This window comes from Eurosta solidaginis, chromosome X, assembly GCF_040869045.1.
Source record: "Eurosta solidaginis isolate ZX-2024a chromosome X, ASM4086904v1, whole genome shotgun sequence".
Taxonomy (NCBI): Eukaryota; Metazoa; Arthropoda; class Insecta; order Diptera; family Tephritidae; genus Eurosta; species Eurosta solidaginis.
In genome coordinates this window covers 98,876,117-98,903,539 of record NC_090324.1, presented here as the reverse complement: position 1 = coordinate 98,903,539, position 27,423 = coordinate 98,876,117, and the positions used below count along the sequence as shown (strand labels likewise).

At 36.4% G+C, this 27,423-nt stretch overlaps 1 protein-coding gene across 9 annotated transcripts in view; it reads right to left on the bottom strand.

Moving 5' to 3' along the window:
• The window catches only part of bt (projectin protein bent), a 3,328,983-nt gene that overhangs the window by 2,075,191 nt on the left and 1,226,369 nt on the right, over positions 1 to 27,423 (bottom strand). For 7 of the 9 annotated variants that reach the window (XM_067757812.1, XM_067757814.1, XM_067757820.1 and 4 more), the window contains one exon: positions 4,725 to 4,988. The exons of the other annotated variants lie outside the window; for them this stretch is intronic. In XM_067757812.1, coding sequence (XP_067613913.1) covers positions 4,725 to 4,988 — 264 coding nt within the window. The remainder of the gene's footprint in view (positions 1 to 4,724; positions 4,989 to 27,423) is intronic. 9 annotated transcript variants of the gene reach the window in all.

Here is a 27,423-nt window from a genome sequence, read left to right as displayed (position 1 = left end):
AATACACCTGTCTTCAGCCTCCTTGCAAAGCTGAAAACCATCCGGAAGGTTTCCAAAATGATACCGAAAAATTCTAGAAATGACCCTGACGGGATCCCGGACGGATCCCGAGAATCATCCTGAAATGTTGCCGGAAGGGTCCCCAAATAATCCCGTAATAGTTCCGAAATGATCCTGATGGGATCCCGGACGGATCACGAAAACCATCCAGAAATGATACCGGAAGCGTCCCCAAATAATCTCCAGAAGATCCTGAAATTACCCTGACAGAATCCAGGACGGAACCCGAGAACCCTCCAGAAATGATGCCGGAAATAACCCCAAATGATCCCGAAAAATATCCGAAATGACCCTGGCATTGTCCAGAAAAAGTCCTGAAATCACCCCGACGGAATCCCGGACGGATCCCGAAAACCATCCGGAATTGATCTCTGAAGGATCCGCAAATGATCCCGAAGCATTCCAGAAAATGTACCGAAATTACCCCGACGGAATTGCGGACGGATCTCGAAAACCATCCCGTATTGATTCCGGAAGGGTCCACAAAACTATCCCGAAAAATTCCCGAAATTACCCTGACGGGCTCCGGAAATCCATCCAGAAATTATGCCGGAAGGCTCCCGACGGGATTCCGAAAACCATCCAGGAATGATGCCGTAAGGGTCCCCAATTTATCCCGAAAAAGTCCCGAAATTACCCTGACGGAATCCCGGACGGATACCGAGAACCATCCAGAAATGATGCCGGAAGGGTCCCAAATTGATCCCGAAAAAGTCCCGAAATTACCCTGACGGAATCCCGGACGGATCCCGAGAACCATCCAGAAATGATGCCGGAAGGGTCCCCATTTGATCCGAAAAAAGTCCCGAAATTACCCTAACGGAATCAGGGACGGATCACGAGAATCATCCAGAAATGATGCCGGAAGGGTTCCCAATTGATACCGAAAAAGTCCCGAAATTAACCTGACGGAATCCCGGACGGATCCCGAGAATCACCCAGAAATTACGAATACTCCCAAAAAAGTTCCGAAATTACCCTGACGGGATCCCGAAGAAACTCTGAAATGACCCTGACGGGATGAAGAGTTAGAAACAAACATACAGGTAAAGGTAATAAAAGCGTATTAATAACAAGTACGGAAGGCTAAGTTCGGGTGTAACCGAATATTACATACTCAGCTGAGAGCTTTGGAGACAAAATAAGGGGAAATCACCATGTAGGAAAATTAACCTAGGGTAACCCTGGAATGTGTTTGTATGACATGCGTATCAAATGGAAGGTATTAAAGAGTATTTTAGTTCTATAGGTGGATGCCATTTCGAAATATCGCCATAAAGGTGGACCAGGGGTGACTCTAGAATGTGTTTGTACGATATGGGTATAAAATGAAAGGTGTTAATGAGTATTTTAAAAGGGAGTGGGCCTTAGTTCTATAGATGGACGCCTTCGCGATATCGACTAAAATGTGGACCAGGGTGACCCAGAACATCATCTGTCGGGTACCGCTAATTTATTTAACAGTATTCCTGCCAAGATTCCAAGGGCTTTTGATTTTCTTCTACTTAATATGGTAGGTGTCACACCCATTTTACAAAGTTTTTTCTAAAGTTGCGTCAATAAACCAATCCAATTACCATGTTTCATCCCCTTTTTCGTATTTGGTATAGAATTATGGCATTTTTTCATTTTTCGTAAAAGTGGACGTTGTCATTGTCGGATTTCGGCCATTTTTTATACCAAGGTAAAGTGAGTTCAGATAAGTACGTGAACTATGTTTAGTAAAGATACAACGATTTTTGCTCAAGTTATCGTGTTAACGGCCGAGAGGAAGACGGTCGACTGTGTACTATGCGTGGCTTCAACCAATTTCGCCCATTTTCACAAAAAAAAAGTTATCGTTAATCTATGCCCCTACCAAATTTCACAAGGATTGGTAAAATGTTGTTCGACTTATGGCATTAAAAAGTATTATAGAAAAATTAAATGAAAAACGCCCATTTTGAAATTTTCTTTTTTTTTGTATTTTGTTGCACCATATCATTACTGGAGTTGAATGTTGACATAATTTACTTATATACTGTAAAGATATTAAATTTTTTGTTAAAATTTTACTTTAAAGAAATTTTTTTTGTTTAAAGTGGGCGTGTTCGTCATCCCATTTTGCTAATTTTTATTTAGAACACATTTAGTAATAGGAGTAACGTTCCTGCCAAATTTCATCATGATATCTTCAACCCGTGCCAAATTACAACTTGCAAGACTTTTAAATTACCTCCTTTTAAAAGTGGGCGGTGCCACGCCCATTGTCCAAAATTTTACTAATTTTCTATTTTGCGTCATAAGGTCAACCCAACACGAAGTTTCATCGCTTTATCCGCCTTTGGTAATGCATTATCGCACTTTATCGGTTTTTCGAAATTTTCGATATCGAAAAAGTGGGCGTGGTTGTTGTCCGATTTCGTTCATTTTAAACAGCGATCTGAGATGAGGACCAGGAACCTACATACCAAGTTCCATCAAGATACCTCAAAATTTACTCAAGTTATCGTGTTAACGGACGGACGGACGGACATGGCTAAATGAATTTCTTTTTTCGCCCAGATCATTTTGATGTATTTATCTCGATTAGTTTAGCCGTTACGGATTGCCGTTATGTGATCAAAATTAATATACTCTGTGAGCTATGCTCAGCTGAAAATAAAAACAACAGAAGGAGGGAGTATGGCGGAAGGAGAGCACCACTAATAGTTTTTCCAAAAGTGTCTTGATCTGTATAAGCCAGGGTTCGAGGGGTCGTCGACCCCCTTTCCATTTTCAAAAAATCTTTAGCCAGTAGACTATGCCTATCTCCCAAATTTCATCAAAATCCGTGTAGCCGTTCTGGCCTGATTCAGTCACAAAAATGGATAAATTTAATTAAATTATAACTGTTCCTATGGGGCGGGGAACTCCCCCCCTTCTCAAAAGCATATAGCTAGTAGATCATTCTAAACTATTGGCTATACGTATGCCAAATTTCATCCAAATCCGTCCAGCCGTTCTTGCGTGATTGGGCAGAAACCTGGCAGCCTGTTCACATTAGCCTGCTTATCATTATCTGTTTAACATTGTTTTTCTGTCTAATGTATTTTATTTTTGTAATAGAACAAAAAACGAACTAAATGAGATAATAACCTGATAGGGTCTCCAAATGGTCCCGAAATTATCACCGTTCAGGGATCATTTCTATGTGGTTCTCTGTATCAGTCTGTAATAGAGTCGTTGTCATTTCAGGACTTTTTTGGAATTATTCCGGAACCTTCTGGAGACCCTTCCGGGAGCATTTCTGGATGGTTTTCTTGGACTATTCAGGAATCATTTAGGGACACTTCAGAGATCATTCTGGATCCATCCGGGATCCCATCGGGGTCATTTCGGGATTTTTTCGGAACTGTTTCCGTACCATTTCTGGAGCCGTGCGGGATCCCGTCGGGGTAATTTCGGAACTTTTTCGGGATCATTTGGGTACCCTTCAGGGATCATTTCTGTGAGGTTCTCTGGATCAGTCTATAATACCGTCGTTCTCATTTCGTGACTTTTATGGAACTATCCCGAACCTTTTGGAGACCCTTCAGGGATCATGTCTGGATGGTTTTGGTATCCGTCCGGATTCTGTCGTGGTAATTTCGTGACTTTTTCTGAACTATTTCAGGAATCATTTAGGGAGCCTTCCGATAGCTCGTCGGGGTCATTTCGGACCTTTTTCGGGACTATGTCGGGATCATTTGGGTACCGTTCAAGGATCATTTCTGCGTGGTTCTCTGGCTCAATCTATAATAGCGTCGTTGTCATTTCGGGACTTTTTGGGTATTTTTTCAGACCCTTCCGGGAGCATTTCTGGGTGGTTTTCGGGATCCGACCGCGATACCGTCGGGGTAATTTCGTGGCTTTTTCTGTATAATTTCGGCATTATTTGGCGACCCTAGCAGGTTATCATCTCATTTAGTTCGTTTTTTCACTCTATTACAGAAATAAAATACATTAGACAGAAAACAAATTTTAAACAGATAACTTGATAAGCAGGCTAATGTGAACAGACCATATATTTGATTTCCTATTTGCGGACGGGGCCGCGGGTAAAGGCTGGTCTTAATAATATTATAAGTGGTAAAGTTTGGATGTTTGGATGTCCAGACGTTTGTGTTTCTGCCCAATCACGCAAGAACGGCTGGACGGATTTGGATGAAACTTGGCATACGTATAGCCAATAGTCTAGAAAGATCTACTAGCTGTATGCGTTTGAAAAGGGGGAAGTTCGCCGCCCTAGGAGCAGTTAATATATAATTAAATTTTTCCATTTTTGTGACTGAATCAGGCCAGAACGGCTACACGGATTTTGATGCAATTTGGGACAAAGATAGACAATAGTCTACTGGCTAAAATTTCTTTGAAAATGGAAAGGGGGGTCCACGACCCCTCGAACAATTTCTTATTAATAATTTTTATAAAAATAAAATACATTAGGCAGAAAAAAATTTTTAAACTGATAACTTGATAAGCAAGTCTCCTTGCGGACGGGGCCGGTGGTAAATTTATATAAGTTTGAAGTTATCTGAGTATGTATGTCAAGTATAACAACAAGCTCGAAAATCGATTTGATTTTTTTCAGATTATTATAGACATAGATAATTTGTATTATACTCATACGACTTCAACAATTTGATAAGAAAGTGATCTCTTACCTTAATTATTGTATCTTGGGTTAATTTTAAATTATTTTCTATGTCTCTTTGTGCAATAACTTCCGTTTCATTCCCTTTCCCTTCATCTTTGTTTTTATCTTCCTCATTTCTCTTATTAAATGCTTCAGATTTTTCATTCGTAAATTTCTCGTGCTTTTTTGCCTCTCTTATTTTTCCATCTGCTTGTATACTTTTATCCTCTACCATCTTTTCAGGATATTTCGCCTTTCCGTCGTGGTCTTGTTCGCCTACTTCATCCTTTTCCTTTAGAGAAATTTGAAGTTACATATATATTGAAACAATCAATCTTACACATTTCCTTAAATGTTTGTTACATTATCACGTGTCATGACGCTTATTGTTAGAAAAGTTCAGAATGGTAAAATTGAACTTGAAATGCGTTAAAAAAATTTCTATGCAAGGCAAATTAAGAAGGTAAATTTAAGCTGATTTTTAAAATTTTATTTCCGGGGTTAGAAAAATAAGCAAGCAATTTGAAAAAGCAATAATAATGTCCAAAGACAAACTTGTGACACATAGAGACAAGTTTCGATTTTCCTTAGTTAATTCTTATTTCGCCCAGAGTACCACCCTTAATACCAAGCGTACATCAAAAGTAGGAAGCAATGCCGCAGCCGACTCTAACATGCGACTCCCTTTAAAGGTCACATAAAACTGAAATATTGACTAATACTTGGTTTACACTAGATCAAACTTGACCCAAATTTAACTGTCAATGAAAACGACGTCAAATTCCTTTGCGTTCAAATTTACCACTGAGTGAAAACGGATAATAACGCAATGGGTTGTGGAATTAATGAACACAAAATTTTGTCTTATAGATTTCAATTATTTTATGTGACAAAATGGAAACGCCCAGCGAGCAGGTCTGTTTAAGGTAATTTTTGTTGTCAGTATTTATGGTGAGCTTTCACATACTTAGCTACTCATATAGACTCCTATTTATACATTTATTTATATGTATATCAGTATATATGTTTATCATTGGGTGTTTTGTTTTTTGTTTCTTGAATGAGTTGAATGCATTTACTGGCCATCTTAATTTAAACAACTGAGTAAATCTAAATAAAGCTTTAACTGTACCTTAAACTAACTCTAAAAAACTGGACCCTGTGACATCAGTCATTTGAGTTTTTGCTTAAAGAATGCCAAAAGAAATTATTAGTCCAGAATAACAAAATAATTCCGGTCAATTTAGAAAATCAAAATACCAAAACTTACGAAAAAGTCAAAGTTTATCATAAAAATACAAATTTGGAAGTCCCCATCAATCCCATGTGCGCTAAAAAAGTTATGCGGGGTGAAAGGCTAAAATTTCAGATTAATGAGTTTTTCTCGAATACAGCAGCAAAAATTCCTATTTATGTCTCTTTAATTCATAAAATATATACAGTGGCTCACAGCATATTTCGTGTAGCTACTGAAAAAAATTGTAGAGCTACATAGAAATGAAACTAGTGATGGTGTCAAAAAAATTCAAATGCACAGTTTTAACAAAAATATGCTTCTATTTGAACAAATACTGTTTCATTTGTTTACACGTTTGTGCTAATTATTTAATAAAAACTAAAATTATCTCAAAAACTAAGGTCACAGCTTATTTCGTGCACTGCGCCCTGCCTTAGAAAAAACTACTTTTTATTCAGTTTAGTATATCGTATGATCACCTTTTTGTTAAATAACATCTTCAAGATGATTTTCCATAGATGCAATTAGTTTTTGAACGGCTTCGGATGGTACCTTATGCCTTTCTTCAACAAGAGTATTTCCTAAATCGCTAATCTTACTAATCTGCCTTAGCCGTGTAGCCGATTCCAAAATTGACCCCAAATTTTCAATGGCATTTAAGGCGAGAGATTGTGGAGGTGGATTCATGAGGTGAGGGCAGTTCCATATTACCCATGCCTGCACAAACCCGGCACAATTCTGGATATTTGTATCTATGTTCATTTTAAAAAGACAAAAACAACAACAGCAACAAGGAGCAATAATGCTTGCACAGATGATGACTTTGCTGCGGTATTTAGCAAAAATTCATTACTCAAACTAACCGTGTAACCGAGTAACAGCAACAAAACCGGAACTAATAATTGTGTAATAAAAAGTGGTGAAATTTTTATGGGTAGCAGGGAAGGGAGAAAAGTACAATTTATTTTGGATAGCATGAAGGAGGGCATAGGATTACATAAAATTGCATTTTATAGCAACAACTAAAAATGGAGTTAAGTGTATGTACTTTTTTTTTTTAATATGGATGTTCGTTGGTGTTAATGCAGCTACGAGTTGTGTTCAAAAAGTATCGCGAATTTTACGTTTTTTCAAAAATTATTTATTCATGAATATCTATTTTATGACCTTCTAAGTAATCCCCATGAGATATTATACACTTGTGCCAACGGTTTTTCCAATATTCGAAACACTTAAAAAAATCATTTATTGTTTATCTTGTTCAGTTCCTCCTTCGATGCCGTCTTTATATCGTCAATCGTAGGGTAGCGTCGTCTTTTCTTGGCCCTCTTCAGTTTAGGGAACAAGAAAAAGTCACAGGGTGCCAGATCTGGGGAATACGGTGGCTGCGGCATCATTAGTGTGTTGTTTTTGGCCAAAAAGTCGCGTCGAAATTGAGCAATTTTGGTACGAATTTTGCGGCGACCCGTCTCATGCCCTAATCATTGATAAAAATCGAATGGGACGAGCCAATCGATATGTCTAGGTCCTCAGCAACTTCTCTAACGATGATTCGATGATTGGCCAATACCATTTTCATCACTTCACACACACATTTTCATCAATTTTTTCGTCTGTTGTTGAAGTGCTCGGGCGTCCGGAACGCGCTTCGTTGTTCACATTTTCTCGACCTTATGAGAATATTTCGCACCACCGATAAAGGTTGCTTCGGTCCAAGGTAGCTTCTCCGTATGCCACAGTCAACATTCGGAATGCATCTGCGCACTTAATTTCGTTTTTTACACAAAATTTGATACAGGTTCTTTGTTATTATTTTTTGAATAGGGAAACATCGAAGACGAGCCAAAACACGTCCAAGCAAACCAGCTGTCCACAATTAAATGAACATTAAAGTGGCCGAGCTCGTCGGCATAAGTGATAGACATGAGTACCAACATAACGCCACAAAAAAATCGAAATTTGAATATACGTAACCCGCAATCAATCAAAATTCGCGGTATTTTTGAACACACCTCGTAGATATGCAAAGAGTATCTATATATTCCCTTAAGCTAAGAGCTAGAGTTTCAGTTGGTTGTTATGTTGAATGCAATTAATTAACTTTTACGATGTAGCTTGATTGTGAAAAAAATGGAAAAATTAGGTTTAGCCAAAAAACCAAAATTATTGTGTAAATTAAATGGCAAGAGCAAAGCACTAATCACAGAGAAAAAATATGCAGCTAAATTAACCCATTGTAGTCCATTTTGCTCAAAACCGAACAGGGAAAAATTTATCAAATTACATTAAAATCAACCTGTTTTTTTCATTGAAGCACAGCTAGTGATTAAACGATACCACAAAAGCATCGATACATGTACTTGCAAGTCGCATAGAAAAGAATTAACTATACCTACTAAGTATCGGACAGAAAGTAGCGATACCATAGCATGGTCATGCTTAATCTGAGCGAGTTTTCCTCTGTGGCCTTAGTTTTTGAGATAATTTTAGTATTTATTAAATAATTCGCACAAACGTGTAAACAAATGAAAATTAAGTATTTGTTCAAATAGAAGTATATTTTTATTAAAACTGTGCATTTGAATTTTTTTGACACCGTCACTAGATTCCTTGCTATATAGCTCAACAATTTTGTTCTATAGCTGCACGAAATAAGCTGTGAGCCACTGTATATACAAGAAGAAGATATACATTAATAAGACCGTCAGTCCTTTCGAGAGTCCCCTCTACCCGTATGACTTTGAATATAATATCTGGCTATTATATTGCTAAGAAGTGAGTGAAAGGATCTTGGTCGAACAGCAGTCGTTCCTCTATAGAAAATATTTGTAAGACTTACTTTGAATGACTCAATATATGACACTTTTTTTTAAATTACTTAGTCTAATATATTTAAATGTTTTTGGCAGGATTGAGGTCGAACAATTGTATGAATAAAATGCAAATTTTATTTGTTTCGTGTGTAATCGAAATATATTGGTAAGAAACGGATAAAACTTGCATTTTATTCATACAATTTCTAGACCTCAAGCCAGCAAAAAATACTTAAATAAGTAAAAAGTTCCAAAAAACTTATAATAATTAATATAATATATTTGACCATGATTCGGGAGTATCGTAATTTATTTCCTCGAACGTTCTACCCGGTGGGAGTTACATCGTATCAATTTTGTAATAATAATTGGTATCATTTTTGTAATAATAATAATTCTACTACCTACTACTAAAATTTAACTTTAATCGTATTGTAACGAATTTCGGGAAATTTCGCGTATTTGAAACCTTCTGCTAACTTTAAAATCGCTAAACTGTTGAATAAATAACTTCAATATTCAATAATGCAAAATGGTCTTTATTAGCCTACTATACTTCGCAACTAATAGCGTGCTTAAATCAAAACTGATTACTGGTTACCAGCTATATGCGTGTGTATTTGTAGTTGGCTGATGACTACATGTGTTTATGAGTGTCTCTCGGATGCCTTGTATATATGTGTGTAAATGATGATTTATATGTTTACGTACATACGAGTGGCTGCTTAGCATCGGCTTAGTGATGGTAATATTCGTCACGCTGCCCTCCATCTAAGTCTGATCGCCCCGATCAGACAAATTTCCTGATCTAAACGCTACTAGCCTCACCAAATGAACCACCCTTCTATTTCGTGGTTTGTATGCGGTAGATAGTATTACTGACCCTTTCACATTTTTGTGCGGGCCTTCCCAACTGCACCAAAATTTCGATGAAACGCCTTTCCGCCGGTGAGGGTTGTATAACAGTACCAAATCTCCCTCCCGGAAACTTTCCGAATTATTGTTCTTGTCGTACCTGTGTTTCATCCTATTGCTCATTACCCTGGTTCGTTCCCTCACACTCTGTTGTTTGGCCAATGAACTACTTCGTAGAGCTTGCGCTTGACGGAGTGGCTTCGCATAATCAGTATCGTTCCGACGTTTCACAACAGTAGTGCCCCATGGCTTGAAACCACCCTTGCATTCTATCTGGGAAATTATTTCGTTCGTTTTAGTGCGTCCCTTAGGGTTTGTCAATACCAGTGTTTCTCTCGCAGGTATCTTTGATTTTGCTTTATTTGGCCCATTCGTTCCACCAATCTTTGCCCGATCTACTGCCTTTGACTTTGGTGGTCTTTATCGAATCGTATCCACCAGCACTCGCTTACTGCTGAACCCTTTCTCCAAACTGAAGTTAGGTGGCACATCCTTGTTCTTATAGCGCATAATCCTTCTCTGCCTATCGATCCTGATGGCATGGTCAACCAAGTAGTCCACTCCCGATATGACTTCATCAACAATCTCCGCCTCAACGAAATTGTGTAGAACCGTGACCTTTCCAATTAAGACTTCACATATTACTTCTCCCTGGATTCGGTTATACTCGCCAGTGACCGTACGCAACCTTGCTCCAGGTAATGGCTTTACTCTTCTGTTGACCAAATCAGATCGGATTAAGGAATGAGATGCGCCCGTATCTACAGTCAGTACACGTTCTTTGCCATACACATTTCCTCTGACGGAAAGACCGCTCGATTTCCTTCCGATTTGCGATACAGATATCACAGGACATTCAATAGCTGGAGCTAGCTCCTGATCTTTACATCTGTCTCGCTCTTGCTTATCTCCTCCAACTTTATTCTTAAAACCACCCATGCTGTTGAAACCACTAAGATCAAGATCGCAATGACGTGCAATGTGACCTGGCTTCCCGCATTTTATAACTCTTTCATTCCGCTTTTGCGATCCTTTCAGGGCCTCCAATATTGTGTTCAATCAGAGCATGTGATACCGTTTCTGTGAATGTGGGTTGTGCGCCCACCAATGCTTCATCACTGTTCCGTTCGTACTCTGGAATTAATTTTTTTATGTATTTTTTTATTACGGCTTTCCTAAGCCTAACTTAAATCTATTTTACAATATTTATAATTGTCTTCTGGACTATGCAATCTATAATAGTTACATCTATGTCATACCGTAGAGTACTATGGATGGGAGACTTCCAGATCATGCGAACAAAGTGTTGTGTTAGTATAGTATGTAGGCATTTTACGCATGTTAGTAAAGCACGAAGGCAACATCTGCCCGGCGATGCACTGAGTTAATCGATTGATGCGTTTCAGTATGTGCTTCGGCAACCTTTTTTGTATGCGTACAAGAGCTTGGAAGTCTTGGCGCTACATAGTGTAAACTTTAAAATAACTAAAGAAAAACGCCGATGTGTAGCGTTAAAAAGTGAATGACTTTATTGCAGAAATGCCTTACGATTTATACAGAATTTTATATTTTGCACATACATAATTACATTAATACTTACAAGCTAAAGGTATCTACATTCTTGATAAATATATTTTGTGTCAGCATATTATTTGACCTAATTTTAGAAATTTGTTATTGTGTAGATATTTTGGCAGGCACATTGACAAACTGTCATTAACGCTCAGTGACGCTGTGAACGAATTGGTCAATGCACCAGTTAAATGTAATCGGATATAGGTCTTGCTGTCGGCAATTGTATGTGATGTTGAACTCCCGCTGTGTATGGCAGGTGCTGAAACTGTTGTTCCTTTTATAATATAAGTCCTTGCAAAACTATTAATTTTGGACTTTGAATATATTTGGATCAAGATAAAAATTATTTTCGAATTTTTATTTTTTGAGTCCGATAGATATAGTTAAACTCGGACTTTTAAAAATAAAAGTCCCGAAATAAAAGTAAAATCAAGACTTTTATTTCGGCCTTAAAGAATAAAAGTCTTGATTTAACTTTTATTTCGGGACTTTTATTTTTAGAAGTCCGAGTTTAACTATTTCTATCGAACTCAAAAAATAAAAATACAGATTTTACTTTTATATGTGGACTTTTATGGAAAAAGTTCGAAAAAAGGATGCATGATCCGACATGATATTGCTATAGGGATACCTGGGAACTCAAACATTTTCACCTAGGACAATTTTTTGACCAAGACTTTTTCGACTCCGAAAAAAAAATTATTATTTTCCGTCCCTTGTGTAGGGGTTAACATAATGTATTTAGGAATTCATGAGCTTAACAAATAGGGACTTCGGTTCCTTCATCATTTCTTTGTGCCAAAACAGCACCAACACCAAGCTTACTAGCATCACACTGGATGATAAACGGCTTTTCGTAGTACGGGCTTGCTAAGACAGGAGCGGTGCACAACATATTTTTGAGTTTGTCGAACGATTTCTGGGCCTCCTCGTTCCATGTGAAATTTTTGCTCTTTTTTTAGCAAATTTGTTAAAGGTGTGGTAATGGCTGCGAAATTATCCACAAAACGTCGGTACCAGCCGGCCATTCCGAGGAACCTTCGCAATTGCTTTACAGTGTTTGGAACGGGATAGTTCGTTACGGCAGAAATTTTGTCGGGGTCAGTGCGAACCGTACCATTCCCTACTATGTAGCCGAGGTATTTAACTTCGCGAATGCAAAATGAGCTTTTTCCCACGTTTATAGTTAGGCCCGCTTTCCTTAAGTGTTGAGCAACCTCTGTGATAACGGATATGTGGTTTTCGAAAGTCTCTGATAGAATCAAGAGATCATCCAAATAAACAAAAACTTGATTTTTCAATTGAGCAGGGATTACGCGATCCATCAGTCGACAAAGCGCCTGTGGAGCATTACATAGACCGAAAGGCATAACGCGGTATCGGTAAAGCGGACGATTAAGGACAGTAAAACAGGTGTAATCTCGGGAGCTTTCCGCTAAGGGAATTTGCCAGAAGGCACGACGTAAGCCGAGGGAACTAATAAATTCAGCCTTTGGTAATCTGCTTAATATACCATCAATATGTGGGAGGGGATAAGCATCCTTCACGGTGACACTGTTAACTTTTCGCGAGTCGAGACACAGACGGACTTTATTAGGCTTTTTCACTAGCACGACGGACTGGACCATGGACTATTTGGAGCTTCCTCGATTACACCTAATTTAATCATTTCATCAATCTCTGCGTGTACTAACTTTTCCACTGCAGGAGATATCGGAAAATATCGCTGTTTTATCGGACGGACGTTGGGTTCAAGCTCGATAACATATTCCATTAAGGAAGTTTTCCCAGACCTTCTTTTTCGAAGCTAGGAAACCTATTCGTAATTTGGTCTAACTGGCGCTGTTGGTCCACACTTAAGGAAATACGGTTTGCATCATTTGCATCAGGGGTTTGGCAAGTCGAAATTTCCGAAATAATATTTGGAGCAATTTGGAATTTTGCTCAAAAGTCGGCGCCTAGAATGACTTGTTGGGACATAGACGGGATAACAAAAAAGTGAATAGTCTTGCGCTTTCCTTGAAATTGAACATCTAGGTCGATACAACCATACACGACTTGTCTCTTCACATCTGCGGTGCAGATTGAAGTGGCATGTTCGCGTAGTTGATTTTTGGCTTTCACCGTATTCGCTAACGAAGAGCCTAAACAAGATACCTGGGCTCCGCTGTCTAACAGACCCAAATACTCACAACCTAGAACCTCTATCTTAGCGTATGGTCGTAAGTCGGAAGACTTCTGGTAGATGGAGCTAACCACGTTATATAAAAGTTTGTGATCACCTTTGACTTTTTCCCAAAAGTTCTTGCAACGCACGGACGATCGCTTGGAGTTGGTTGGTTTAATATCCTCTGCAAATATCCTATTCCTAACTTTATTATAGTTTTTGAGACGCTCTTCGTATGGGATAATTTCTCGGATGGGTGAATTGGCTTCACTGAAATCGCTCTCGGAAATTTTATTAGGACGGACAGCTATCCTATTTGGGGCTACTTCCGGTCGTCGCGAGGAATCTTCCTGAGACCGTCGCTCGGTTTCGTGTTTTCCGGATTACACTTACTACATTTCGGCCGGTAAACGTTTGGTGCTCCACATCCGTAGCAAAACACTCTCCGATGTTCGAGGCAGTCAAAGTACATATGGCCTTCGCCTTGGCAATTCCAGCAACTTTGTTTTGTCTTGGATGCTTGCTTTGATATTTCGTCGATTTCCGGTTAAGCTTCGATTTCGGTGTCCTCACATGGTATTTCACTAACATAACGGCGAGTAGGTTGTCGGATATTCCCTACTGGCATCGGATTAGCAACCCTACTGATTTCGCCAGCAAGACTTTCTCCCTTGAGACAGAGTCTACGCAGATCCGCTAGCGAGCTTATTTGAACATATAGAGGCTGCTGTCTTATCCGAGGTCGCAAGTTGTGTTGGAGGATTTCCACCAATTCGGCTTCAGGTAGTGGTGACTACAAAGGTTCTGCTATCTTAAGAACGGCTTTATGGAATTCGTCAAAAGTTTCGGTCAGTCCTTGTTTTCTGCTACGTAGCATCTCTTTAATTTCAAAATCCGTACGATGCTGCTGAAAATTAGTACGTAAGGCTTCACAAAGGGATGGCCACGTAACTCGTTCCACAGTACGACGGTATCGCTAATACCAATCCTTGGCTTAATTAAGAAACAAGCATTGAATGTGCTCGCAAAGTCAATTAAAGTTACCCCCTAAAGTATCTGAAACCTGACATTCAAGCCTATAAAGAAAACTATCTACAGATAATTTCGATGAACCATCAAACTTTATGTCCCAGTTTGATATCAGCTGGTCAACCCTACCTGCATTTGGAACACTTGAAATGTCACTAAAGCGAAGCTGGTCAAGTTGCTGGTGAAAGTTGTGGTTCGAATGGTATGGTAAATTCGGTATATCTCTAGGCCAACGTGGAGTTGAATTGTTCCGGTGCATACTAGCTTGGGGAGCCACTCTTTCGGGACTAGAGACATTTGTTGTTGAGCGGGTGGAGCATTGAGGGTCAGCCTATTCATTAGTTGAGAAACTACACCCTCAAGTTTTGGTTCGATCAAATGTGATACGCGATCTTCGAGATTATTAAAAATGGTAGCTTGCCTTGCCGATACCACCGCAGATACGATGTTGCGGATACGATTGTCGTCATCATTTCCCTCATTATTTCCAACTGGGGCATTCAAGACAGGCAAACTGGCAGCGCCTTCGGACTGCTGTTGCTCGTTTTGGGCTCCCATGGTGAGACCTACTTCCCTACTTCTGTTGTGCTGGTTGTGCGGAGGAGGTTGGTGTGAACGCGTCTACATCCGTGCGCCGGTGTTTTGGCTAAAATCTCGAAAAAAAATTACATTACTTAACTTCTAACAATTTTTGTTTGGGGATACTTAAATACAAATCCCTAACCTACCTCAACAGCTGATCTGTATATGTATGGTCATTGAACTATCTTTTTCAAGAGAATGGAAAATCATATGTACAGGTTACATATTCATTCACATACATATGCTTGCGGAGGGCGAAAAAATAAAAAAAAACTGATATGTATGTAGCTGGGATTGATGACTTTGTCATCAAAAGAAAATAGGTGGAAAAAGAGAAAAAAAAAACCACTTGTTGATCACTAACTTTGGCAATCGCAACTAGAGAAAGAAAGACGCAAACGTCATTATAGCTGTGAAGTTGCATTTTATTTTGCTGTGTTTATTTTGCGAGTTTTAAATTATAATATCTAAATTGTAATACTAGTTTGTGACAAAAATAAGTGCGAAAACCTAGAGTTCATTTTAATACAATTGGTTTGCTTTGAAAAGTTAAGATTTTGTGAATTTTTAAAGTTTTTAATCAATTTCTTATTATTCATTTTGTGTTTGCCGAGTCATTGTGCATTTGTGTTTTTGTTGCAATTTTGATTGGCACCTTTTCACCTTCCAATTGTTTTTGTGCGCACACTTTTTGTTTTTCTCGCAATTTACTGTCTTCGCAGCTGTTTGCGTCGCTTTTTAAGTGTCAAGTGACAGTGACTCTAAAACTGCTAGCTACCGCTAAGCTCCCAAACTTTCAGAGTTGCTTTATATATAACCTTTCTCATTCTCAGTGCTATTTCAACTGTTTTTTCTTTGTAATTTACAAACATATCTCTACCATTTCTATATTCTTATACTAGTTTCTTTTCACCTTTCTATAAAAAATGACTTGCATTTTCAAAAACTGTCAGGTAAAAAGCGAATCCGAACGTTTTGTCTCTTGCTGGCTTTGCGATAGGCTCGCCCATGGAAAGTGCGCGGGACTGACGGCTAGAGTTGTTGACACTGTCAATGATGGGGAGAAGGGAGTACGTTGGCCATGCATTAAATGCAGATCAACTGAGGTTGACCTATTTAAACTGTTTAGACAAACACGAAATGTGTTTTCTGATATTGCTAAAGAGTTTTCCATAATCACGGAAAAGTTCAATCAATACGATAGATTGTTCAAATCCTTCAAGTGTTTGGATGAGTTACCGCATTGTTTAAATAGAAATAAAGACAACCGGGATAATAATCAAAAACACTCTGAAGACTCACCTAACGCTTTGAATCTTAATCCTGCTCAGAACATTAATCTTCCGCAAGTGGAGCTCATAGACTTGGCTTCCCCTAATCCGCAAGCTGTGGTTCCATCCACTTCTAAGGCCGCGGAAAAAACCTTAGAGCCTCAAACTGTAACTTCTGAAACTGTAACTTCTCAATCTGTGACTTCTTATTCAGTAGCACCGGCTAAGAAGCTGGTTGTAGTCCCGCTCAAAAAATCGATTTTTGTATCTCGCTTTGACAAGGACACTTCCGTTGAGGATATCAAGTCTTATGTCTCTTCGAAAATTAAGGCTGACGGCATGACTTTAAGAAAATTTAAATTTAATTACGAAAGGAACATTTCTTCATTTAGAATTGATGTCTACTCAGAAGATTTTGATAAACTTTTGGACAGCGCATTTTGGCCGCCAGGGGCTTTTGTTCGCGAATTTGTGCATAAGACTATTGAGATTACTCAAAATGTAGCAAAAATTCCTCCTCAAAGTTCCGATCCAAAAAACTTAATTTAATATCTTGCTTAAGCATTTACTATCAAAACGTTAGAGGCTTAAATACTAAATTAAATGACTTATATTTGAAAACCATTCACTGTAACTATAATATTATTGCTTTTACCGAAACATAGCTGAAACCCAATGTTTTAAATTCCGAAATTTTTTGTGGTGAGTATCAGACCTATAGAAATGATCGCTTAAATAGGACCAGAGGTGGTGTCTTGCTAGCTGTACATTCTTCAATTCCATCTGAAGATGTTAATTTAGCCGAAGTTGATTCCATCGAGTTTAAATGCATCCGAATCTTACTAGACCGGGGTCATATTTACTTAGCCGTTTGCTATATTCCACCGTCTTCTGATCTATCAGTGTATATGCACCATATTTCACTGTTACAATCAGTCAGTTCGATGATAAAGTCCACGGACCCAATGATTGTTTTAGGCGACTTTAACCTGCCACATATATCTTGGAATACCGTTGATCACAATATTGTCCCCGTATCATCCAAGAAGCAAAACAATGACGTTTTGGATGGAATTACTGATCTTTGCCTTAATCAGATCAACTTCTTTCCAAATAAGTATGGAAAATTCTTAGACTTAGCATTTGTTGACTACATATCTAAATTCTCTATAAACCGGTGTGAACCTCTTGTTTTGCCAGAAGACGCTTACCATCCTTCTCTTGAGATAACTTACGAAATCATAAGCAACGAAGTCGGCTGCACTAACAAAACATGTGCCTCTACCAGATGCTTTGATTTTTCCAAAACTAATTTCAACAATTTAAATAAAGAGCTTTCTGAGATAACTTGGCCTCGATATAAAGATGATGTAGAGGAAAACGTTTTACATTTTAATAAAACCATTTATACTTTATTTGAAAAACGTTTGGGCACATGTTTTGCAAATGCTCGTACATTGAACCAGTGCAAGCCTTGTTTACTAAAGATTTAAAAGCTTTAAAAAATAAGAAATCACGTTTATTCAAATTATATAAGAGAACCGGTTTACATTCTCATTATGCACAGTACGCTATTTTCCGTCATAAGTATTTTGAACTTAATAAAAAGTGTTATAAAGCTTACATATGTAAAATTAAAAGAAACATTATTTGCCACCCGAAGTCTTTTTATGATTTCTTAAATTCTAAACGCAGAACTAACGGATTTCCTTCTGCCATGAAGTTTAGAAATAGCATTTCCAGCGACGATCAAGAGATTGCAAACTTCTTCGCTCAATTCTTTCACTCTAATTACTCTGCTGTGGTTGATTCATCACCTACAAATTATGCGTATGAGCTCCATTCTAGTAACTCAATATATGCCCCACATTTGCTGCCTGAAGATGTTCTACTACATCTAAAGACCCTAAAAGAATCTTTCAAATACGGTCCCGATTTGATCCCAATATGTTTTCTTCAAAAATGTGCGGAATACATTTACCAGCTCCTTACTGATCTGTTTAACCTCTCTTTAAAAAATGGCATTTTCCCGATGGCTTGGAAGGAATCTTTTCTTATCCCACTCCATAAAAAAGGAAGCAAGTCGTCTATTGAAAACTATCGTGGAATAGCAAAGCTCTCCGCTATCCCTAAGCTTTTCGAAGCAATCGTTACTAATCACCTTACATTTTCGATTTCTGCATTGATAGATAGTTCTCAGCATGGCTTTTGTAGAGCCAAATCAACCACAACCAATTTGCTTGAATTTACAACTCACGTCTTTGATGGGTTTAGAAACAATCATCATACCGACGTTATATACACTGATTTCAGCAAAGCATTCGACAAAGTACGCCACTCATTACTTGTTTATAAACTCGAATTGCTTGGTTTTCAACCTGGCATAACTCGCTGGATCTCCTCCTATCTTTGCGGTAGAACTCAAAGAGTAATTTTTAAAAAAATTTGTTCGAATGTCATCGATGTTCCCTCCGGTGTGCCTCAGGGCAGCCATCTCGGTCCTATTCTGTTTTTGATCTTTATAAACGATGTTTCCACAACTATAAAATATTCTAAAATTTTAATGTATGCAGACGACGTAATACTTTTTAAGTCATACGCGTCGGTTGAAGAACGTTCTGTACTCCAGGCGGATTTAAATCGTTTAGTTACTTGGTGTAATGCGAATTTTATGCCACTCAACATAGAAAAATGTAAATCCATGTGTTTTTCACGTGGGAACATACAGCCAGCGTCCAACACAATTGATGGCCAAACTCTGGAAAGCGTTGATGTTTTTGTCGACTTGGAAGTTACAATGAATTGCAAACTTAGTTTCAACCCTCATATTAATGCCACAGTCAATAAAGCGAGAGGGGTTTTTAGCATTTGTGAAGAGATGGGCAAAGGAGTTTGGTGATCCTTACGTTACAAAAACCCTTTTTACATCATTGGTGAGGCCGATATTAGAATATGGATCGATAATTTGGAATCCGCGTTATCAAGTTCATATGGATAGACTAGAATCAATTCAAAAACAGTTTTTACTTTTCGCCTTTAGAAATCTTCAATGGGACTCTCCGTATGATCTTCCTCCTTACACTAATCGATTAAAACTAATAAATCTTCCTACCCTTGCAAGTCGTAGAGAAATGCTAGGTGTACTATTTATGGCTAGACTTTTAAATGGATCGATTTCAAGGCCATTTCTATTGAACGAAGTAAACTTGAATGTTCCATGCCGAGTTTCAAGGCATTATAAACCTATAATTCTTAAACGATGCAGAAGCAATTTCCAACTACACGAACCTTTTCTATGTTTGTGTGAAAATTATAACTCTCACTCGAGAATAATTGATGTTTCGGACTCGCTCTTTGCCATAAAAAAGACGGTTCTATCTTCTCTTAATAATTAAAAAATTATACTTATACTTTTAGTCTATTGTATTTTGTGAATCTATATTTCTCAGCTGATGAGTTTCTCTGTAGCTGAGCGGTTTTAGATCTCGGCGCTTAAGAAGCCACTGCCTCTCAAAGACTCGGTAACAAAAAAATTATAAGTAGCACATAAATAAGAATTAGGATACAAAAAAAAAATAAAAATAAAAACTATAAAAAAAAAAAACAAAAAAAAAAAAAAAACAAAAAAAAAAAAAAAAGTATGTATGAATTAAAAAAACAAAAAACAGGATTAGCCTGGTTTCATCGGGCCACTTGAGGGCAGTGCGCTGCCACAACGTCCGAGAAAAAAAAAAAAAAACTCATCCATATGTACATATGTATGTATATATGTATGCATATACAGGTTCTCACTCAAATCATTCTAGTCAAATGAGAGTATTAGATAAAATAACCAAAGCTAGGCACACTATGGTCAGGTGTGTAACCGCACGTAAATGTATGCATAAATATGTACATAAATCAAAGCGACTTAATATTTTATTTGCTTACAAAAGAAAACATAATAACCATGTTACTTACATGTGGAGCATTTCGAAGAAAGAAGCAAAAAAAACTTCGATTTCTCATTTAATATTAAATATGTATGTACATGGGTATGTAACCTATAAGAAAAAAAACCAACAAAAACAATAAAGATATTGTGTGAGGAAGGCTAGTGATTACACTTGTTCTTGATGGTCTTGATGGACAAAATCTGAAGCATCGCTCGGAAAGAAAAATGGTGCATTATCCATGCGAACTTACATGCGTATTTGTATATGCTACAATGAATTACAATGTTCCGTGATGAAAAAGTCTTTGAAAATTCTAAATATAGGCTTTGATATTTGTATGAAACCTTTTCGAGCAAACTTAAACTTAAAATGTATTTTATTAAACTCAAATGGGTAAGACTTAAACAACGCCGTATTAAAGTCTTTGAAAATTCGAAATGTAAGCTTGGAATTTGTTTTCGAAATCGGGTTCTAAATTTAAGGCAACGTTTTTGGAATTGCAACTAAAATTTATAAAATCTCATCATTTACGCTGCTATTTATTTGCTTACAAGCATACATATACCCTCAAAAAACTAGGCACAGCAATTTTTAAGTTCGCCACTTTATTTCACGTATTCTCGGGACGCTCAAGCAAGACATTGCAAAGTTCAAATGGCTATAGCAAAAGATGCGATTTGAGAATGCGGCTGGCTTTTGAATTTTCATTACACGGGTCCCTATCTATGAACCAAAGTTGAGGTTATCCCATCCACAGACAATGAATTGGGGTTTTAGATATGCAACGAGTACATTAATGTAGCTCGGAAGATTCTATTAAAAGAAACAAAAGTTGTCATGCCCAGACTCGATTATTTAGCACCATCCGTTGATTAGAAATTAATTTGACGTCGGCAGAACTACACAGCTGGGATACGGCTCCTGGTGGTACAGCGGCGATAGGTGGCCTCGTAGCATGCACCTTGGATGGGTCTCTTGATATTTGCAAGTCGGCTTCTGCGGGGATCAGTGGAGATGATTTTAGGTAGCGAAACCGATTGTAGATTACGCGTGGGTATACTTTTTACCCTTTACTTGCGGTCTTAAATAAACTTTGCGCACGCGGGCAGATGGAATTTTTTTGAAAGCACACTTGTGTGTGCATATGTACATGAAAAAGAAAAAAAAAACAACTTCGCCTAATCTCCACTGATCTTACCTCCTCGATATCTCGTTCAGAAAAGAAAGGCCCAAAAAACATGTTTCCTTCCGGAAGTCTAGCTATGCTCATTTCTGACAGCTAGCAGTCAGTCGTTTTTGAAGTGGTATCAAATGATATAAAGGAAGTGTTCTGATCGTGGTGTGGTGAGTAACTTTCTTGCACCGGAATGTATACACCGGAAGTAAAAAGTACTCAAACACGTACCCGATATGATTTTAGATATAGAATTATATTAAATGGAGGAATTGTGACTTTGCCAGGTACACCAGTACAAGGGCACCATGCATAATTCGTAAAAGAGTCAAATATAATTGGAGACAATTGAATACGACATTCCAGAGACTTAATGACCCACTTGAATTTTGCTTGAGTTAGAAAAAAGATTTTAATTGCTTTTGTATTCCATTATAATTTATTGCATAGCAGTAACTTGATATTGACAGTGGTGAGTTTGTTTATGCCGTTTTTGTTGGTTTACATTAGTTTACAATTGTTTCTAATATGCTGATTTGTGTTATTTACATTTGTTTTTATACTGTTTTGTTTTTTTTTTTTTTGTATATTTTTATATTAATGATTATGAGTAATATTTCGTATCAAGTGTTACTTATTGAAATTCGTTTTATACAGCCGAGTTTTAAGTTTGTCCACCCACTTAAAATCCGCTTGTGTTTACAAATTAATCTTTAACATTTATGAACTGATGGTAACTTTATGCCAAAATGAATGTGTATGTGTATGTAGTTTTTTTTTTTTTTGTATTTATTTGTTTACATTTGCTTTACGTGTGTTCTTATTATTTATTTTGTCATGTTTGCATATTCTCTTTTTTTTATATGTGTTGTATGCTGACTTTCGAGTACTCAATACGAATTATGAATAAATTTTGTTCTCTTTTTTCATTCTTTACATTTGAACATGTTGTGGTGATTCCTGTATCTCTTTTTTTCTTCATTTAAGTATAATGTGTTGGCATTTGATTCTTTGTGCTTGACGAGTAAAGTGGAATGCTTATGACAGGAGTTTTGTCTAAAAATTACTAAAGGGTTTATATTGGTTTAACTTAGTTCCTTATCTTTATTGGTTATGTCATTCATTTAGTAAATTATGCAAAACTATTTTGCTATCGATATGTTTCTATGTAGATAAGATAATTTAAAAAAATATTTTTCTTATTATTTAACTTACGAGAGGCCTTTTCGCTAGCTAACTAAATCTCCTATTTTAGCGAGGGTTAAAGTAAAAATATTTTTCCTATTATATAATATTATGACCTCTTTAGTAGTGAGGTTTTCTTAAGTGAGACCCATTCAACTAAATATGTATATTTATTTCTAACAACCAATAGAGACAAGTGATTTATTTTTTCTTTTGTTTTCTTTATTTCATCATACAAAGTGTGAAATCTGTAACTAATTGCATAGACAATTGAGGGGATGTAGCTGTTGAGCAAGGGAGCTATGTATTGGTAGTAGTTCTATTAATGGGTAAGCGGAAGGTACAGTGGATGCAAAAATTTTCTATCCTTGAATTTTCTTTTCGTATTCCTCATATTTTTCTTGTTTTTCAGCAATATCTTTTTGATCTTATGTGTGTCATTCGATTTCTGCAGCGGTCACCAAGACAGAATCGTCATGATTTTAATGAAGAATTATTTCAATTTTTACCCGGATTTGTCACATTTTAAACCTCTTGGATTTGTGCAATTGTTTGATCTTAGATAACTGGGGTACCATAGATGTTAAGTAATGAATACATAATGCTAATGATTGCTAATTAACCTTCATTTGCGAAATTCTCTAATTCATTAAATTAGAATTAGTTCCACTAATTCCCATTAGATAATTGAAATTTTTATTCCAATGGTAAATCTAATTGCAGTTAGTTGCCATTAGCAAAAAAAGTTGGTTTACCTTTACAAATAGAAATCTAATTGACTTCTGTTAATGCAATTAGATATTCAATTAGCTCGAATTAGAATCAATTATTTTGACAAAGATAAATTGTTTTCGAAGAATTATTGAAGTGAACGAATAATGATGTAAATAAGTATAAGTAATTGATTCTAATTCGAGGTAATTTAATATCTAATTGCATTAGCAGAAGTCAATTAAATTTCTAATTGTAAAAGTAACCCAATTTTTTTTGCTAATGGCAACTAATTGCAATTAGATTTACAAAAACAATTGATTTACCGTTAGAATAAAAATTTTAATTATCTAATGGGAATTAGTTGAACTATTTCTAATTGTTTAATGAATTAGAGAATATAAACTAATTGCATCAATTGCTAATTCTAATTGGAATTTAACATGTATGTGGGGTACCTACTTTTATTATTTTAAATTTGCCTACTCGAGTACTATTATATCATTTTTCACCAATTTGTCCCTCAGGACAACTGTGTTTTTCCTTATAAATTTCAAGTCCTGGATTGCCGGCATTTTTCAGCCAGGTCGAATATTGTCCTAAGTCAATAACTTCCTCAACAATCAGGTTGCTTGAAATTTTTCTACGCTAACATTTTTCTATCCTAAGATGAAAACGAGCGCGACATGTCTTCTTGTTACAAATTTAAATAGCGCTTTCTATATTAATGTCCTCTTTGTGACTTTTCTTCATTTTTGCTGTTATGGGCTGGTTTTAAATTTTTGTATTTTGCATATATCCACTGACACGGGATTTTTATTTAAATATAATTTGAAAGAAATATTATTTTGGATGGTATTTCCATATGAACTACTGTGCTTTTGTTATTTCTTCCTGGCTATCTTTGTCTTTAAAGATATCATGAGCATTCAGAGTAATTATGCAAATTTTTAATTTGCTGTTCACTTTAGGCAGGGCTAGTGAAGCTGCCTTTACTGTCGATTGCGACATTTTGAAATTTACTATTTGGGATTTACTTGAATTATTTATTGCTCTTCCTCAGTTTTGAATTTGGGAATTTGGGCAGAAGGAAAAAAAAAATTGTTTAAAGTTTTTGAGTATAGCGGCTATTGCAATGATTAATAGCCCTATCGTGCATATTAAAGCACCTAGCCAAACGTCTGTGATGTTTTGAGTGGTTTTTGGTCCACATGGTCTGGTGGCTCATATTTTACTATTCTATTATCTGCTGTTTCAGAGTTTCCTTTACCTACTTCGTAACCAGCTATGGCTATCATAATGCCATGCGCAATCTTTGTCCACCAAGACATTTTGAAATTTCTGTAATTACTTTCCTGTTTCAGTGAATAAGGGGTAAATTCCAATAACATTTTTTGATTTTTTTTCTTTATCCTAAATACTCCATTTTATTTATAACTTATGCATTATAAAACGTGTTATTCTAAAATTTTTAAATTTCTTAAAAATATTTTTATTTAGGTTAAAATTTTTAACTTTTCAAAAACTATGATTTAATAGCTTAGTATAGTTTTTTTTTCTTTTAACTAATTTTACAAAAATATCTAGAAATTTATTCCTATGCCATTTTATTTCATTTTTATTTATTCATAACTAAAGTTTTCTCAGAGCTATTATAATTTTAATATTGATCCCTATCAGGGAAAGCCATCCTGATCATCCTATTGATTTCTTCTGCTTTGGTCGTAGGGTTTACTACATCTTCTAGTAGGATTGGTTCCCTAGTCATTCCTTTAATCGTCCAGAGCTTTTTTATTGCATTTATTTCTTTCTCTAGGTCCTTAGTCCACCCTTTTTATGCACACAGTAGGTAAAAGGAGTTTGTTGGTTACAATTATGCCGTCCGTCGGGCTGAAATTTGCTGTGATTATTCCACTTTGTTTATGCTTTGCTGCGTCTCCTTAGTTTCCTTTGCTGCTATACGCCTTTTTAGCCATCCATTTTGTGAGTTGCATATGTGCCAGTAAAAAATTAGAGTCTCTTTGATCCTCAGAGTTAATGCATTTTAATTTCAGATGTATGAAAATTTTGTTTTTTGTTTTGACCGATTTAAAAAAAAAAAAAATTAGAAAAATTACTTAGATCCTTTTTAGGATTTCTTTTTTTATTTCTGGTCCTTAGATTGGTTTTACTTTAAAATGGTCTTTTTTTTAGCAGTTTTGTTTATGAGCAAATTTTTCCGCTAGAAAATGACCAAACTGGCAGGATCGCCATGTAAAAGGCGAATCCTGCTTGGTTTATTATACAACGCGAGCTGGCAGGATCTCTAGCCAGCTAGATCTGTAGCAGTTTTTCTAATTCTTGATCTAGACTGGCAGGATCGCCATGTAAAACTTTAAAATAAATAAATAAGAACGCCGATGTGTAGCGTTAAAAAGTGATTGACTTTATTGTAGAAATGCCTTACTATTTATGCAGAATTTTCTATTTTGGACATACATAATTACATTAATACTTACAAGCTAAAGGTATCTACATTCTTGATACATATATTTTGTGTCAGCATATTATTTGACCTAATTTTAGAAATTTGTTATTATGTAGATATTTTGGCAGGCACATTGACAAACTGTCATTAACGCTCAGTCACGCTATTAACGAATTGGTCAATGCGCCAGTTAAATGTAATCGGATATAGGTCTTGCTGTCGGCAATTGTATGTGATGTTGAACTCCCGCTGTGTAGGGGCTAACATAATGTATTTAGGTCGATATTGTAAAAGGACTGCAATATGACTGTGTGTGGTCTGCATAAAAAGTGCATTGGCGTAGGAGAGCGTGACGCAAAATGCTACAAACGTATTGACATAAAAGGGCACCATGCATAAGGCTACAATAGCAGAATAGTTTCGCTGCACTTCTATCGATGCTATGGAAGCCCGCCTGTCCATCATTAAATTGGCAGTGTTCTACAATAATTATACAATTTTTGTTTAAATTTATTAGAATGACATTATTTAATATCATTCGGTAGTTCTTTATAGGATTTAAGACCTTTATAATACAGATTACATTTGTCTGCTTCAGTTTTATAAGCGGGCAGATTAAAATCATTTTTATTACGAGTCTTTACATATTTTATTTTAGTCCTCAAATACGCAGGCAAAGTTCCTTCTATTATGTTTTTAATAAATTTCATAGTATAATAAAAAAGTTGCTATCTAATGCTCAGCCAATTAAGAGAGGAGCATAGCATGTGTCTGATAGGCGTGTCATACCGTTTTTTGAGAAAGCGACCTATACAAAAATCGCCGCTAGGTGGCGCAAAGATCGAGATATTCAAAAAATCGTAATTGTGATCCGATTTGGTCCATATTTGGAACACATAATACACAAATGATAGAAAGCGGCCTATGATGCCCGATTTGGCCCATATTTGGAACAAATATTACATACAGTCCGGTAGAAGTTACACCAAAATATTTTGGAGTTGGAGGAGGGACAAGCATACGTGGCAGAGTCGAGTAAAATCTTTGCAAGGATTATGTATTGAGGACTTATATTGTAACAAAGTGTCAGGAAAGAGTCCTTGTAATAATGAGTCTCTAAATGAACTAAATACAATGAGAAATAAACGGCAATTAAATAAAGCCTAAAAACTTGAAAATAAAACAATAAACACAATTTTTTAAGATCGCGAGTTTGAATCGAGCTCAAGGCCTAACAATAATTATTTTATCATTATTATTGTTATAATATATTTTTTCTTACTTGAAAAAATTTTTAAATTAGAATAGAAGAAAGAAAAAATTTAGACAACTGCCAAAGCTCGTTGTACAGATCCATTTCGGTTCTAATTTAAAATTTTTTCAATTAAGAAAAAATATATTATAACAATAATAATGATAAAATAATTATTGTTAGGCCTTGAGCTCGATTCAAACTCGCGATCTTACAAATCAGTAGGCCGATATAACAACAAAAATTGTCAAAATGTTTTAAGTTGAACGGTTTTATTGAAAACAAAACTTACATGAAATAATAATAATACTAAAAGCTAGAAAATAATTAGGTAGGTCCTAAGTAATAGTCATTACACTCCTCATCAATCTAGGACGTTGATCAGACAATTAAATAAAAGCGTTGGACGCGTCA